This window comes from Ciona robusta, chromosome 11 (assembly GCF_009617815.1).
Source record: "Ciona robusta chromosome 11, ASM961781v2".
Classification (NCBI taxonomy): domain Eukaryota; kingdom Metazoa; phylum Chordata; class Ascidiacea; order Phlebobranchia; family Cionidae; genus Ciona; species Ciona robusta.
Window position 1 is genome coordinate 8,051,712 of NC_143245.1, and position 16,589 is coordinate 8,068,300.

The 16,589-nt window shown below is 37.2% G+C and overlaps 1 protein-coding gene across 1 annotated transcript; it reads right to left on the reverse strand.

Annotated features, from left to right (window-relative positions):
* Positions 1–4,859: 4,859 nt before the first annotated feature.
* LOC149729078 (double zinc ribbon and ankyrin repeat-containing protein 1-like) lies at positions 4,860–16,550 on the reverse strand. Its single transcript, XM_089889116.1, has 16 exons — positions 16,258–16,550; positions 15,870–16,017; positions 15,420–15,555; positions 14,897–14,993; positions 14,528–14,609; positions 13,936–14,047; positions 13,494–13,607; positions 12,855–13,061; positions 12,335–12,552; positions 11,707–11,888; positions 11,275–11,378; positions 10,758–10,869; positions 10,276–10,406; positions 9,701–9,877; positions 9,104–9,210; positions 4,860–8,979 (listed from the first exon to the last, which is right to left on the reverse strand). The coding sequence occupies exons 1-16, from the start codon at positions 16,364–16,366 to the stop codon at positions 8,784–8,786; spliced, it is 2,232 nt and encodes a 743-aa protein (XP_089745242.1). The 5' UTR covers positions 16,367–16,550; the 3' UTR covers positions 4,860–8,783.
* Positions 16,551–16,589: the final 39 nt, after the last annotated feature.

The following is a 16,589-nucleotide window of genomic DNA, read 5'->3' on the forward strand; positions in this document are numbered from 1 at the left end:
AAATGTGTAAATAAGTATACAATACTGTGCCATTTTAATACATTTCAAATGAAAATATACATATATATATATATGTTTGATATGTATACACCTCTTATAATTTAGTTGCACAACTCTCTTTTAATATTAACTTAAATAAAACCGTTTTCCTTTTCTCGGTTTGCGGTCGCGTATTTCTTCGCTTATATTTATCACACACGAAAAACTAACATGTTATGTCTCATATATAAATACTAAAGCAACTAAATTTTAACTAATACCAAGTCTGTTTTGCTATATTTTCTTAAAATCCACATGATATAGAATATTATATCCCCTACATCGTGTATATAACTTTAATTTATTCCCTGGACTTTTATACGTGTCCCAAATGTTTCTGCTTAAGCACTTTGATTGACGTCCCACGGATTTAGATCCGCGGCTCATTCATACATTAGGCGCAACGTGGTTGGTTCGACGCGTTTGACGTCACAATTGCTGTGTATTGTTTCGTAACACACCGAACTTACCAATCCATAGAAATCTTACATTTGAATGAATGGTTGTGCAATTAAGATATGAATAAAGTAAAATAAAGCAAAAGCGTTTATTTTTAGCTTGGAAAATATGAATTTGCCCTTAAAAGATGTTATATGAATTGTCTATACTTACATTAACCCACAACTGCATAAAAGAACGCCAATTACACATTTACAAGTAAATATTTTATGTTTTTGGTTGCAATATGTGGAAACATTTAAAACAGTTTGTTTCAAAAATTTGCCTAATACCCTACTTTACCGTTTGTACAGTAGCTTCTACTGCTCGCATTTAACAAAATATTGCTCCACGCTTGGAAAGTACGAGCCAGAAAAGTCACCGGGATGAGCCTTGAACCCGGTATACGTCGGTTGCAATAGTAGTTTTAAACAACTGAAACTGTTCTTTGTGTTTGCATTTGAACATAGTATTGTGGGACAAATAAAACAAAGCACTATTGCCAAATAAACCTAAAAAATTATGCTTTTTTCTATCTTGTGAGGTCCCATGGGGCGTAACAGCAAGGGGGGGGGGGCAAGAAATAGGTCAGAGTTACGCGTCACCCCATACTTAAATATTTTGCAACCCAATGTATCCAACACCCGACATTGTAATTTTAGCTCAACGCCTGATTACACCTTTAGAACTTCAGTTGCTTTTAAAAGGTGAAATCGGACACCAGTCCTGTATTGTGTTCGGTCAACTGGACGTATGAGAAGAAGTGATATCGGTTGAGGTCGCCCAAGTATGTAGCTATGTAGCATTGGTCTTTAACACCAACGTCAGCATATCCTGCGTTTGAAACTCAAAGTGCATTTCCTTAGTAGCGCATATGCGCGAAACTTGCGGTTCACAGCTATATTGAAACTAGAGATATACAGAAATGCGTTTTAGGTTTATGTAGTCGTGTTTTAGGTGTAAATGAACAATGTTATCATTGGGTGGGTTCAGATTACCAGACAGACAGTGACATTCTTTAAGGGCGAGGTATTCAGTTCGAAACATTAGTTGATGAACTGCTGCGAATAGGTGACTTGCGTTTAAATAAAATTGCGCCTATTCTATAAAGGTGTAATGTTCATAGTTTATGCAAAAGTTAGACACAGATTCTCAGTACAGTTTTACTTGCTCTTAAGTTTAGATTTAAATAATATTTTTCTGGTGGCCAGAGTTGGCCCATTGCGCCTTCGTTTACTGTTAGATAATGTCGCCTTTATACGCGCTACTGCATAATCAATGCAATGGAAGTGGAAAGATAAAAGCATATTTCACACAGATACATATGGACTGGAAAGTCCAAATTTCCATTAGTAATTCTATTATACATGTACGCGCAAAAATAATTTAGTATAGTATACTATAACAGAACGGGAAGAATTATGATCCTTTTCCACTCAGATTTATAAACCTATATACCTATAAACAAAGATTTATAAATAGACAAACATCATGGCAAACTGCTCTTGGCTGTGGACAATATTCTGGCTGGTAGTTTTACTGGTGATTGCAATTCCCGTGGGGTTGCTGTGCGCTGTACTGTGGGTCATCTTGTCCCCATTTACTGCTTGTATATCCGGTTGTGGCGATTGCATCAAAGTTTTACAATCCGGATTGAACCTGCCGCAAGATTGGGCGCAAAACATGGTGGCACAGAAATCCGCGTGTTAATGATGTTTCTATGTTCAAAATATCTTCTATATCAGTTTAACAAAAAAATGATGACATTTTTTCGATGACACAACTTCGAAAATTATTTATGATTTTTAAAATGTACTGTTTAAAAAAATATCCCGTAGCATGTATGACGTAGCAAAATCCTTGAAATATACAGTTGATATAACAGTTCAGGTATTTTCAACAAATAGATACAGTAGAGTGGGGGAAGATTGTACATACACCTTAAGCACATACTATTTAAGTATCCTGGCAATTGACACCTTCTATATGGGAGTCGTGGAGATACAGTATTACAATTCGGTGAAAATTCTTTGTCTACCAAAGGAGAAGAAAAAGTAGATTGAAAAGGTGTCCCATATTCCCCAAACCCTACTATAATACAATTAACTTCCTTCATAAAATATAAACCAACTTTCACACTTTATATTATATTAATGTATTGTACGCATTATAACTTGGCCAAACGTTTCGATTTGGATTTACGTAAATTTCCTTTGAATAAATCGTGTGTACGTACAACTGTATATATTATATAACACCCACAAAGTAACAAACTCGTATCAGCTGGCACGAGGTGTATGAAACAGATCACCCGTGTTATAACAACTGTATTTGCACCACCACGCGAGGATAAAGTAATATTCATAGATGGGGTTTTGAATTATTGTTTAAACAAGAGTTTAGAGTAAGGTAGTGGCACCGGTTAAACTGATAAAGTGTCAAACAGTGCTACGAATAAAAAGACTTTTGATATGTGTTCTACCCAAATATGTATATAAGTAACGGCACACGGGCGTTTTAGAAGTATTGTAAGAGTAATAAAATTACACCTGAAAAGATTGTATCATACTTCAACAAAATATACAGCAAGCATACAAAAATTTTAACTATAAAGGCATACCAATCAATTAGAATAATAACTTGTGAAATCATATTGTTTAAAATAGAAATCAGATTAGAGTTTCAGTTTTTAAAGATTTCTTCTATGGACCCCGAATCGAGTAAGTTAACACATTTCTTTTCCTTCTTTCATCTGCTCGGCAAAATACATCGGTAACTTGACGCATTTCTCTAGGAATTCCACCAACGCTTTACAAGGTTCCACACAAACAACGAACGGGAGGCAGAAAATATAGAAGGCAGCGATCAGTCCAGCCACTGGCCATCCTATTATTATAAGACCAATGCACCAAACGATTGACCATAAAAAGTTTCCCATGTTTTGACTTTGATATTTAAATGTCAATTTGTACAAACGTCAAATCCGTCTTAAAAATAAAAGGAAATTAATATGACATAATATGGAACAATATCTAAAATACAATGCACAACAAGCTTTTGCGCGGTCCATACCATGGGGTGAGCCCTTATATCGGCGCAAGCGTGGTACCTGGAATGCGTACTTAAATACCAGAGTTGGTCAAATACCTACTCTGCCACCATCTATAACTATGCATCGCACTGTGCAGTATTTGAATTTCAAACTATAAACCGACAGATGTATTTCACTGTGAAATATACCAAGAATAATTCTTTTTATAATTGTTTTACACTATATCGCTATACTGGAACGTTATGCAATACAATCTACACATATATACTTGGTATGCACGCCTATCGCCTGTTATGGCTTGTAATGAAAATGAAACTACCCGAAAAAGCGGGTTGTTGCATCTTGTACTGCCTTATAATCTGTGTATAACAATTCAAATCACTTTCTGTTTGGAACTTCTGAGGTTCAATATGCTGTATAAGGTGGGAAAGATGGGACACCTTTTAATTTATACTTTCTTTCCATTTAGTAGTAAACAAAGATCATTCAGAAATTGCAAAACCGTATCCTGACGACTTCCATAGACATTTGCTAAATTTTTAAAAAAAGATTAGGTCAGGATGTTTGGATTTTATGTGCTAAAGGTGTCCCGTCTTTCCCCGCCCTACTATATAGAAGACCTCACGTTCTGCGAACCAAAATCTATATACGCATGAGTAACAAGACAATTCTGATCTAAAGATCTCCAAGTAGAAGGAAGTCCATATTAACCTGCTTCCCGGGATAAATATCTTGCTCAAATGCGACCACTATTTGTACGCCATATATTCTAACCCTACACCGTAAAAATCTGCGATATCTCTTTGTATTTAAATCGCAGTTTATCACGGATAGTGTTAATTAGAGGCAGAAAGGTAAAAATTAACCCGCTGTTTACTCGGTCCAAAGTATCACCAGCGTAACGGGCGTTCTTATTAACACTGACGTAATGTGCGGATTATTTTGTTTACATACAACGGTTGGACTATGTTTCAAATGGCTTGCCGCACCCAGGGTGATAAGAGCTTTGGTCGTTTATAGTAGGTTGGGGTCAGATGGGACATTTTCGTTTATCGTCCCATTTATAACTTTGTATAATCGTATCCTCACGACTTTAAGAGAACGTTGAATATGGGACATTATGTCTTAACAGTGCCCATTTTACCCTACATAACTATATAGCACTGTATTATTTATTTTAATGGTGGGAACTTGAACAGTTCATCCATGGTTTTCACTCCAATGCCCACATTGGAGGTATCATACGCTGTAGTCTTCACGCCACTTGGTGAAAAGTATTTTAATATTTGTTAACCGCACGGTGCCGCTGCATGAAGACAACAATAACTCGTAATCTCTGAGTGGTTCTATTTATCTTAATAATGAATAAATATATCTCGTAGAATACGAATGTAAGACGTCTTCATATTATTAGAAAGAAATTTCATACAAGAAATCTTCGAAATACTGATATACGAAATGCAAGTAGCAACTTGTGAATTATTCATCGTATTTATATTGTCAGCAAACACACAAAATAAGAAGGGAATTGCTCATCATGTTAAAACAAAAAGCAGGAGTGATTTAATATTTCAGTTAATTTGTTATAAAACGATGCTTGTTGTAATTTTAAATTTTACTGTAAAACTGTGGGGCAAGATGGATACGTTAATACTAAACATTATTAGGAACACAGTACAATTTTGTAAACTATATTATCAAATGTGGCGATAAAAGAGAATAAAAACATGTACCATCTTACCCCGGATTATAACATTAAAATCATATCATTTTGTTACGTTTAATTCATATAATCAACGAGAAGTTTATTAAACAGTTCTACTGCTATAAGTTGGTTCACATCATATTGTTCGTGCATTCAACAACATTCCTTTCCTGCAACCATGTTTTCAGCGAAATAGGACGGCAGTTGGACGCCTTTCAAAAGGAACTCTACAAGCCCCTTACACGGCTCCACACACACGGCGAATGGGAGGCATAATACGTAGAGAGCGGCAACGAATCCAGCAACTGGCCACCCGATGAATAATAAACCAATGCACCAAACGATCGACCAGAGAAAGTTTCCCATTTCTGTTTAGATTAAAATGCTAAAATAGATTTGCTAATTAAGCTGCGGGATAGAAAACAGGGGTAAAAGATACTTTATTACATGAATGTACATTGATAGTCGTTGTATTAAACGATAAACCTCACATAAGCTGTCTTTCTAGAGACTTGAACTATACAAAAACACGGTTTGAAGAAAAATGGTATATGTACTGCTTTGAATAAATATATACAGTCAATACGTGCGCGCACATATGCTAAGAATACGTATTCAAAATAGGAACCTGGGATTTAAGCTAGAGTTCGCCCACTGCCTAACAAACTTACTACAGACGCTGCCACAGCGTTTGTTTACCATACGTAAGGTAGCCTATATATAAACAATTGCTGTTGTTGAATAAGCCTAAATACAAAGCTTAATACTGTGAAACAGTTCCGCGGGTTCTGTAAATATGTCAGAAGTAAATAGCTTTGACAACCGAGAACTGTATAATCCTTCATCTGTAATGCATTTCTGGAAACCTTTCAAATTACATGAGCGAGCATAAGAAGCCAGACATATCACGCGCGCGTGTTAACTGTTACGTCATAACCGGCTTAATCAACGCGGCTTTATTCGGAAACTATAAACTTTCGCGTCATCTTTATCGCTGCTTAAAATATGCAAAACCTTGAATTGCTTAACATATATTCTCTGTATATATTTATGACTTCCATAGACCGTTGTTAATTAAAAAACACGATCGGGACACTTGGATATTCTTTGCTAATGGTGTCCCAACTCCCCCCACCCTGCTATACTAAAAAGAATCATTTAAAAACGTGGCTGCTAAACCAAAAAAGCTTTCACATAACACGACTCACTGCAACGTTATGTGGATTTACCCTGTAGCAAAGTAAGTGTACTGGTACTATATAGTCTTACATACCATAGCAACGGTTAAAATGTGAATCCAGTAACCAATATAATATCTATTGTTATACGGTTTGCCAACAAACCCAACCGATTCCAAACCCTATAGTGACGTACTGACAGTTCAAACAACGACAATAAAAGCTCGCTGGTACGCCCGGGTCGCGATGTTTTATATTATTCAATAAACCCGGGCGTGATGGTAAAATCTGTGGACGCAGGTCTGAAACTCATAACGCATGCTATATAACCCGACTCAGTATCTCAATGGGTTATAAACCCGTTTAAAATCACATAAGTTGTTCAGTTCGAATGTAAATACGCCCAAGTGCTACTTGAATGCTCTTAAGTGGCCAGAAACTTAATTCACTTAGTTAGCCTACTTACACTATTTTTGTATAAGGGGGCAAAATGGAACACAGTAAGAACCTACCCGTATTTTCTGCAACGTTTTTTAGGGTTGCGATGCTATGGTATTTAATTCTCTAAATATTCTTTTTTTCCAAATGGGACCGGAAAAGAAAATGCCAATATGTCCCACCTTACCCCACACCCTACTATATATAGTTTATCAGCCTATACCACATATTAACCTTGCCTACTGACACTAATTTTCTAAATATTCTTTGTCGACTACTAAATGGGACAATAAAAGAGAGTGAAGCATGTTCCAACTTATCCCCCCATGTCTTATAATTTTAACTTAGGCCGCCTTCCCTACCAACACTACTACAGCTCTGAGTGCAGAATTGGCGACACGCCCATCAACGTTGTTGGTAGCGGGTCATATAGGGCTGTAGCACAAACGCTGCTTCGGCGGAAATCCAGTCACCGCTAGATTAAGACTTGCAAACAATGCATTGAAACCGAGGTTTAATTACGCGCCAATATATAACTGCCCGCGGTTTGGATAAATATGAAGTAAACACGGACCAACATGACTGTTAGCAAGCTGGTATAGAATAAATCAATAGAAGCAGTCTAACATTTATCCCGATTTGATTTTCCACAAGCATTCGTGAATATCTAATTTACCGTAATACTAAACCTTTGTTGTTTTAGTAAACGTCTTTTTACCAGAAGACACAAGTTGTATTGGATCTTTTTTTACCAAATGATCACTTCGATTACATTATGCTTGGTATAGCAATAGCAAGCATGTTGTTTTCAGGTTAAAAATAACATTAAACTCATAAGTTTGCTTGGGAATCCTAAGCTGTTACAAAACAGCGTATCTTACAACTTGTTTACGAAGTAGATTAAAAACGCCGTCAGAACAAGACTTATTAATAACTGTTACGTCACAAACACGTTAATACGACGCACGAATTGTTACGTCACAATGCAATAGATTGAAAGACGCGAATACGTGACTTATTCTATAGAATACGTGACGCGTTGCGTTGGTATGCGAAGTCAAGCGTGAACAAAAGTAAGCTTTACCCCCACACCCATAAACCAACCCAACCGTGACGATCCCTTTGAATTGGGTGAACCACAGGTAAACTATAGCGTAAAGGTGGACGCATTATATTCCAGTATATTGGATGTATGTGACTTGTTTATCCTCGCATAGCGGGCAAAGACAATTTTTATAACACGTATGTTATGTTTCATACACCTCGTGTTTGCTTACGTCTTACGAGTTACCACGTACATAACTTATTTATCCTCGCATGGGGCAACGGACGGTCGGTATAACACGGATGTTATTTTTCATACACCTCGTGTCCGCTCACGTTTGTAACTTTGTAGGCGATTGTTTTTATACGTTACGTCGTTTCACCCGCTTTATTATGTTAAGGACAGAATGAGTGTTGAATCAATGGCATGCATGAAAATGTCATGATATAAGTTACCTTCATTCATGATTCAAAACCGTTTAAATTGCGAACAAATTACGTCATTTTACCGCACTACATATACAATAGATTATGATATTATATGACCATGACGTAACTGAAAAGTCAAGTATATATTGTACGTCATACCCTGCGGGCATTTACAGTCTAATGACTGGCCACTACGAAAAATAAACTTATTATTTCTAGTAGAATTGTAACACCTGCTTATCAACATTATATTTCATACGTACGCTCACATTTATTACATAGTAGCAACCGGTATCAAAATATAAAACATGTGTCTAAAATATCTACGCTAGGAGTGCTATGTGACGTCACAATGCGGTTTTCAAATCGCGATTCAACTCTGGACCTTTATAAATACTGGAATCAACTTTTAACTGAAATAATTTCAACTACGATTGGTTTCTTTCGTTGCTGGGCGTTTCTAAAACAAATCGCTATCATTTTCACTGTCGTCGCTTGAACTTTCTGCCTTCTTCTTATTAACTCTCTTCTTTGGCTTTGCTTTTTTCTCTTTTGGTTCATTGAAGAGAGCCAGGATGCTGTTGTAATCAGACCTAACTGCGAGATCGTAGGCAGAAAGGCCACGTTCGTTTTTGACGTCAGTCTTTGCGTCATACCTGTCAACAAAAACATTATAATGGAAACAATACCACAAAGTTGCTATAAACAAGAGAGCAGAGCTCCCAATGAACGGGCACATACTAAGTAATAGAATCGACATTTGTGTCCAACTACACTTACTCCAATAACAGCTTCACAATATCTTTCCCATCGGGTCCAAGCTTCACAGCGAAATGAAGAGGTGAGTTATGTTGGGGACCTGACCTCCTGTTCACATCTGCACCACCCTGTAATACAATTATAATAATAATAATAACTTTTATTGGTTGGGCCCTGATGGAAATTTAGTTGGTATGTCTTGGGATATGAAGCCAACAACTCTGGCTTGAACTAACGCACTACTGGCTTGCCCTTACTGAAAGAAGCGGTTTTTGTTATTCCTAATGTTTAAATAACCGGTATATTACTGTAAACACCTCACCCTGTCCGGGCTGTGATACAGCAAGACATATTGTTCTGTCCACAATGGTAGCAACCATGGACCTTGAACCTGGATCCCTGCTAACTATTGTGCCAATGAGCTAACTCTGGCCTGAACCTAAAGTTCTCTAAAATGTTGCATTATACCCCTTCACATTTTGCCGAGCATTTAACTTAAGCCACCAAGGGCCGGAATAGATTACGGTTTAGAAAGTCACATTTATCTTTAAAAAAACTTTAGGTATAAAAAAAAGCATTGCCCATTCCCTATTAGATTTCCATCAGCCAACCCCCCACCTTCAACAAAGCTTCCACGCATCCCAACCTATCCTTCATCACTGCTACAGCGAGCGCAGATCTTCGTTCCGAGTCGATTGCGTTCGGATCGGCTCCTTCCTTGATCAACTGCTTCACTTCATCAGGTCTTCCTTCTCCACGAGGACCAAGCTCTTTGATTAACAATCGATCCTCCGGCTGCAAGGACCGGTAAGTAAGGTCATCCAAAAAAAAAATAAATAAAAATCAGACTTTAAATTTTTGGGAAAATGTGATTTTTTTATTTTTAAAATATGAACTACGAGGTCAAGAGATGACTCTGAAGCTGTGAGGATCTTTGGATGGGATACCTATATAATGATTAAGCATAAAGATAAAGATACACTATGCTGATTTACATGGGATGAGTATGTAAGATCCTCATAAATATTAAAATGAAATTCTAGCCAACTCCAAACTTTCAAAGATATTTTTTTAACAATATGGTTTGTAACATTTTTTTAGGTTTTTCAGCTTTTCCAGTTCAGTGTCATAATGTTTATGTAAAATATTTAACTATTATTTTTGTTTATATCCAGGTCAATAAACCATCTTACATTCATCTTTTCTTCACGAACGAGCGATTTCTTTTTATTCTTTTTCTTTTTCTTCGATATCTTCTCATTCTCTACATCCTCGTTGTCGAACGTGCTTCCAAACGCAACTTTCTTCTTCGATTGGTAAATATCTGGGGGGAGGTTTGTATAAATAGCATGTTACACAGTATATCTTAATATCTGGGTAAGAAATAAGATACATACGTGGTAACTCGTAAGCTGGCACGAGGTGTATGAAACTGAACACCCGTGTTATAACAACTATTGTGCCCCGCCATGCGAGGATTAATAAGTCACATACGTAGTAACTCATAGACAAGCACGCAGCGTGTGATACAGAAAACTTGTGTTGTAACAACTTTTATTGATCCACCACGTGAGAAAAACAAGTCACATTGGCTTGTGATAGAACACACTTTGGCACAAATCTTTAAAATTAACCAACAAACGAAAAAGTTGAACAGCAGATAAGCTACACCAACCTCGTTGCAACCCATGGTTACCACCTTCCCCGAACTCTGTGTGACCCCTAAGGGCAAAGGTCACGCTCATGATAATTTCTTCCTCCCCTTCATCGATTGCTGTTCCAAGGATCTATGGTGATGTCATAATAGGGAATAATGTGTATTATGCAAGAAACAATGTTTAATTATTGGAAAGAATAGATCCTCAGTTGAAAAATGGGAACAAAAAAATGTACACGCAAGATAAGAGTCAATAAGTAACTAAACATATGAACAAACAAACATAACTTATTTATCCTTGCGTAAGGAGGCAACCACAATCGTTATAACACGGGTATTATGTTTATAATTTTGCAGAAACCATGCATATTCAACCCAACCCTACACCAAGTTACAATAATGCTTTCCCCATACTTTATACTTCACAGAAACCATGCATATTTTTTCCAATTGAAATCAGGTTCAAACACCCAACCCTCCCACACACTAACTAACCCCAACCAAACCCCACGCAAGTTACAAGCCCCCCCCTCACCTTTCCAAGTCGCGGTTCACCGATCACGGATCTAAACTCCACGTTATTGTTCGTATAACTCCTTATATGGCCGCATATGTGATCCAACTGCTTCCTCCAAAACCCTGTACACACAAGAAGATAAAGATTATGAATGTTCTATGTTTATTACCAAATGGGACGAGAAAATAGAATAAAAAGGTGCCCCATCTTTCCCCACCATACTATATATTATACCAAAAACACCAACTGCACATATATATGTATATTAAAATAAGTGACTTTCAACAAGACAAATCCTGAGACAACTTACACCTTTGGTTATGTTACACCTATAGATATAAGATACAATTCCTCAAATGCAGAAGATCTCTTACAGACTTATATTGTATCAAGCACCAACATATAATAAACAAACATATATTTTTTACTTTTAACAAAACAATTCCTCACCCCTCCCAGGACTGACAGCAGTCAGCGCGGGTTGTTTATCTCTCATCTTCAACTCTTGCATCCTCACTTCTCTCATCATCTCCTGCTCCTGGTTCACTTTCTTTCCTCCAGGGTAAAATAGGCCGACCGTTTGCGTTTGAACTTCGCGTACTGGGGGTTTCGGGGCACGGAGCATTCGTGTGCTGAAAGGAATATTGGGGGTTAGAACAGATGCTAATAAGGACTGATTCTATTTATAGGGGTGATTTCTTTATTGTGGCAAGCCATTGGATCTTGGATTTAGGTCAAAGTTGGCCCATTATCCCAACACCATGTCAGTTAAGTAAAGTCTTTGTTATGGAACTGTATTATGCAAACACCCAGGATGGAAACATTTAGACCAACTGGGCAGTTTAAACACTCAATAACAGAGATTTATTTTATAAGGGTGAGGTCTTTAGTGAGGCACATCTGAGACCTGGGATGTAGGTCTATTACCCCGAAACCCAGGGTTCTATTATCTAGGCCTCACTGAGGCAGTTTATAGACACTTAATATTAGGTTCTATTATAAAGGTGAGATTAACACAACACCCAGAGTGCTAGAATTACCATCGATTTTATTAGGACAAGGTCTATTTCCATCTCACCTTTGTGGAGACCTAGGTAAAGATGGCACGGGCACCGAACTCCACATCGGGAGAGTTTTGAACGGAAAGTTGACGGCTTGATCGCCCAAGTCATCGTTGCGTGGATCCATCCTGTTTGGGGGGGTGAAACTTGACCCACATTGGGCGCAAAACTTGGAGTAAGGTCGATTGTTGGATTTGCATAAGGAACATGTCATTGGGGCTTGCTCGGGGATAGGCTGTTAAGGGAAGTTTGTTAATGTAGGTACAAATACTTGCATATTACTATCAAGCGTATGAAATGATAGACTGAATATTAAAAAAAACAACTTGTTGTAGAATTTTACACTTGTTGTAGGATCTTAACCTTACAGAATAGAATAAATATGCTGGGGTAGTTGGCTTATTGCATGCCTCACTGTAGGACCTCACCCATATGAAATATGCACATACAATGTTGGGGTAATGAGCCAACTCTGGCCTAAGACCCAGGTTCACGGCAAGAATTTCACCCACATAGAACAAGAAATAAAATCCTCACCTTTTCCCCGCACCAGTCACAGAACCTAGCATCTGGGTTATTTACCCTCGTACACGTGGGGCAACGTACAAGCTCACCGTCCAACTTCGGAAGTGGGGGTGCGGCATCCCCAGCGTGGATGGGTAACGGGAACCGATGTTCGCACGATGTACAGTGTGTGAGGTGGGGTGGGTTGTTCGCACCACAGGACCCACACACTATAGCGTCCTAGGGGTATGTAGGGTTTGGACTATATTCTGGGTGTGTAAAACTGTTTATATATATACTACTAAAAGAGTAAACTTGTTTTAAAACATACAACAGGCCAATACATTAATATAAATTTTATTTATCTCTTCAAAAACAGTCACAAGGATCAAATAAAACCACGAAAACGAGGTAAATGGAGTTAGCAGCAAAACGGTAGTTGTTGCAGGGTTAAAATGGTATAATATGCATGAGAATATGGATATAGGAACGTAACTTGTTTATCCTCGCATGACAGGGTAACAACAGCCGTTTTAACATGGGTGTTCTGTTTCATACACTGCGCCCACTTACCAGTTACCACGCAGGTAACTTTGTGGGTGATTGTTTTATGCAGGATTTTTATACATTATTTAATGCAGATGCTTCTGTGTACCATAGGGAGGCACTAACCTGCAATCGAACACTAACAATTGGTTTCTGATGAGGACCAACCGGTGCCTCGCATACAATGCATTTAGGTTGGTTGAGTGGAACATATGATCTACAACTTGTGCACATTCCCATCTGTAGAATAAACATGTTAATTATGTTGATTATGTCGAAAGCAAAAACCTTGGGTGGCAGGACAAGCAGGCCTAATGTTATCTGATTTACTTTAATTACTATCAGTAAATGTTACAACCAATAAGTTAGATTTGTTTCACAGAAATTCATGTCTGACTACCCTGTCTACCATAAAAGATATTTTTTGCTTGCCATAGAATCTAGCTCTGATATCCTATGAAGGGCCAGGTGACCATGGATGTAACACAGTCAGAGGAGAACCATTACGGCACAACCAAACTAAGTAGCTTGAAAATGCTTCTACCATATTTCCACAAAGCAGTCTTACCGAACCAGGCTCAGCAATTGGTGAATTCGGATCTACAGGAACAGGTTTCCCACATTCAGGACAAAACCTTGAACTTGAGTTCCTTGGTCGAGATGCATCACAGTAAACGCACCTACATGGTGGGTGGTAATGTAAGTAAACAATAATGTAATTAAAGTAATAATGTAAGTAGTTTTTTTAATTTTTTTAATACCAGGGTTTATATAGGGGCAAACTATTACAAAACACGATTTTCGGCGCAGTTTTTTTAACCCCTTAACAATTTAATGGAAAAAAAATTTGCAAACACATGAAATATATATATAATATATATCTATAGAAAACTCATAAAGTATTTTATCATAGGCTGCATATGTTGTATGAAATCATGGTATTAACCCAACTTGTCTGCTACATATTTGTATATTACTGTATGATTGACACAGTTACAATTCTTGCAATATATATTTAAAATTGTTCCTATGGGCAATCTGCTGACTTGATTGTAGGTATTATTCTAACATCCACAAACCCCAGTAACATTGGGCATGCTTGAATAAAACTTACAGATTCCCAACAACAACAACAACATACATTGTGATGTTCAACTCACCTTACCATATCTTCCTCTCTCACCGACAAACTTGTGTTCAGACGTGAAGTTCTCATGCCTGAGGTGCGACCGAGTTTCAACTCTGGAAATTATGAAAGTAAGACTTTGTGGGGCTGCGACTCAGTGGTTAGTCACTTGCATGGTAACTGATGGATATCAGGTTTGATGATACTGATATGAGTATGTGTCCTTTTACATTGCTCTAACTAAGTGTTAACTATAGGTTTTAGTACCAGGGGGTAATGTGCCAACTTTGGCCTAAACCCTAACTGAGGATCCCATAACGCTGTAAGACCTAATTCACATAGAATTAAATGTATCTATGTATATCTTAACTACCATTGAAATGTATATATATATATTAAATACCGTTAAATGAGTTAGTATCATCAGCATTCCATGATTCTGTTCCATGTGTTGGACCGTCTCCTCTTAATATTGAGGCGGTCATGTGTTGTGTGGAAGACTGGGAATAAATATAAGAGCTTTTTGAGGACATACAACAAAGTTTACATGAAATACGATGATACAACCAAAAACCTTTAATGTGTTGTGGACGTGGTATATATTTAATTCCAAATGCCAAATATTAATCAGTCAGATCTTGATTGAATAGGACTGTTGTGGGTATAAAGCCTAGTGTTACTTAACAGTTACACAAACAATTGTTTAAAAACGAATAACATTAATACAAAGTTGCAAGTGAAAGTTTTGACAGAGGTATATAGAAGACTAATCTATATTCTGAGATTATAAGAAACTTATTAAATAGCATACAAGATTGACTATCAGTAGCTATGGTATAACCTAAAATTCAATTAAAGCTATATAGAAATAGTTATTGATCAGACACAATAATGGGCCATACAATGCCTTACCCACAAACTCATACCTTCATGTTTTGTTCCATTTCTCGTTGGAAATTACTTGCGTCGTCGATTCCTTCGCTTTCAGAATCGGAATCTGTGTTTGGTTCGGCAAACTCAACGTTAAAAACTTTTGTTACGACGTTGCTCTCTCTACCGTCCCTGTGGGTAATGCTGATGTTAAATAACCCAACACTCCGTTTGTATTATATATATATTATATATTATATATATAGCTTGCATAACTTTATTTACCCTGGAGTGGTTGGCAACTTAATCAGTTATAACAAGGGTGTTCTGTTTCATATAACTCTTGCCCACTTACTGGTTGCTTATATTTGTATGGATTACAAACTGGCCAATAAACCCATGAGTGACAGCTGGGTTGTGGCAAATACTGTTTATATCTTATACATACGCCCACAATGTTAACAGCATCCAGCTTTAATGTTCAATCTCAAATATGAATAACATACTTGGTCCTTGCAAGTGACTTTACGTATCTCTTTCCATGTCTCAACATGAAAGGTTCTTTGTACAACCATGTTGTGTTTTCCCCAAGTTTCTTGTCTGGTTCAGGTCTTGTATTATCTACCGTGTAATAAATCTTTGTGCCCGGTGTGTCTGAAATATAAGGAATCATACTAATTATAGATGGTTACCAACTTACTATTGTTAAATCAAATATAAGTTTACTAACAAGCCTTGTCTACAGCAACAAGTGCTAACAAAGATTATATACAATGAAGTAATTAAAATAACAAAGAAACATAGGCTCAAAAATATAACAACAAAACCACTGGTTTTAAACCAATTTAAAAAAATGGATGCGGGCGATTTTTACTCCACAATTATAAATAATACCTGATCTAATTTCAATAAGTGTGTTTGAGTCGATTGAATTCTTTGGCCTTCCAGCTACCGGGACCCTTAGGGGCATTACGGTTGGTACGGCGATGGATCCTGCCGTCATTATGACGATTTCTGGGGTGGAATTGCTTAATATATTGTGTATTTAGGACTTTTAGACAGGGTGACGGTTAAACTATCAAAATAATAAGATAAAGTTTTAAAAAACGTAAACAAAACTGCGGAATGGGCTAAACCGCAAAAAAACGTTACTACAAACCAGAAACATCCCTAAACGATAACCCTATTCATATATTAAAAAAAATACAGATAACTAGACAGAGATA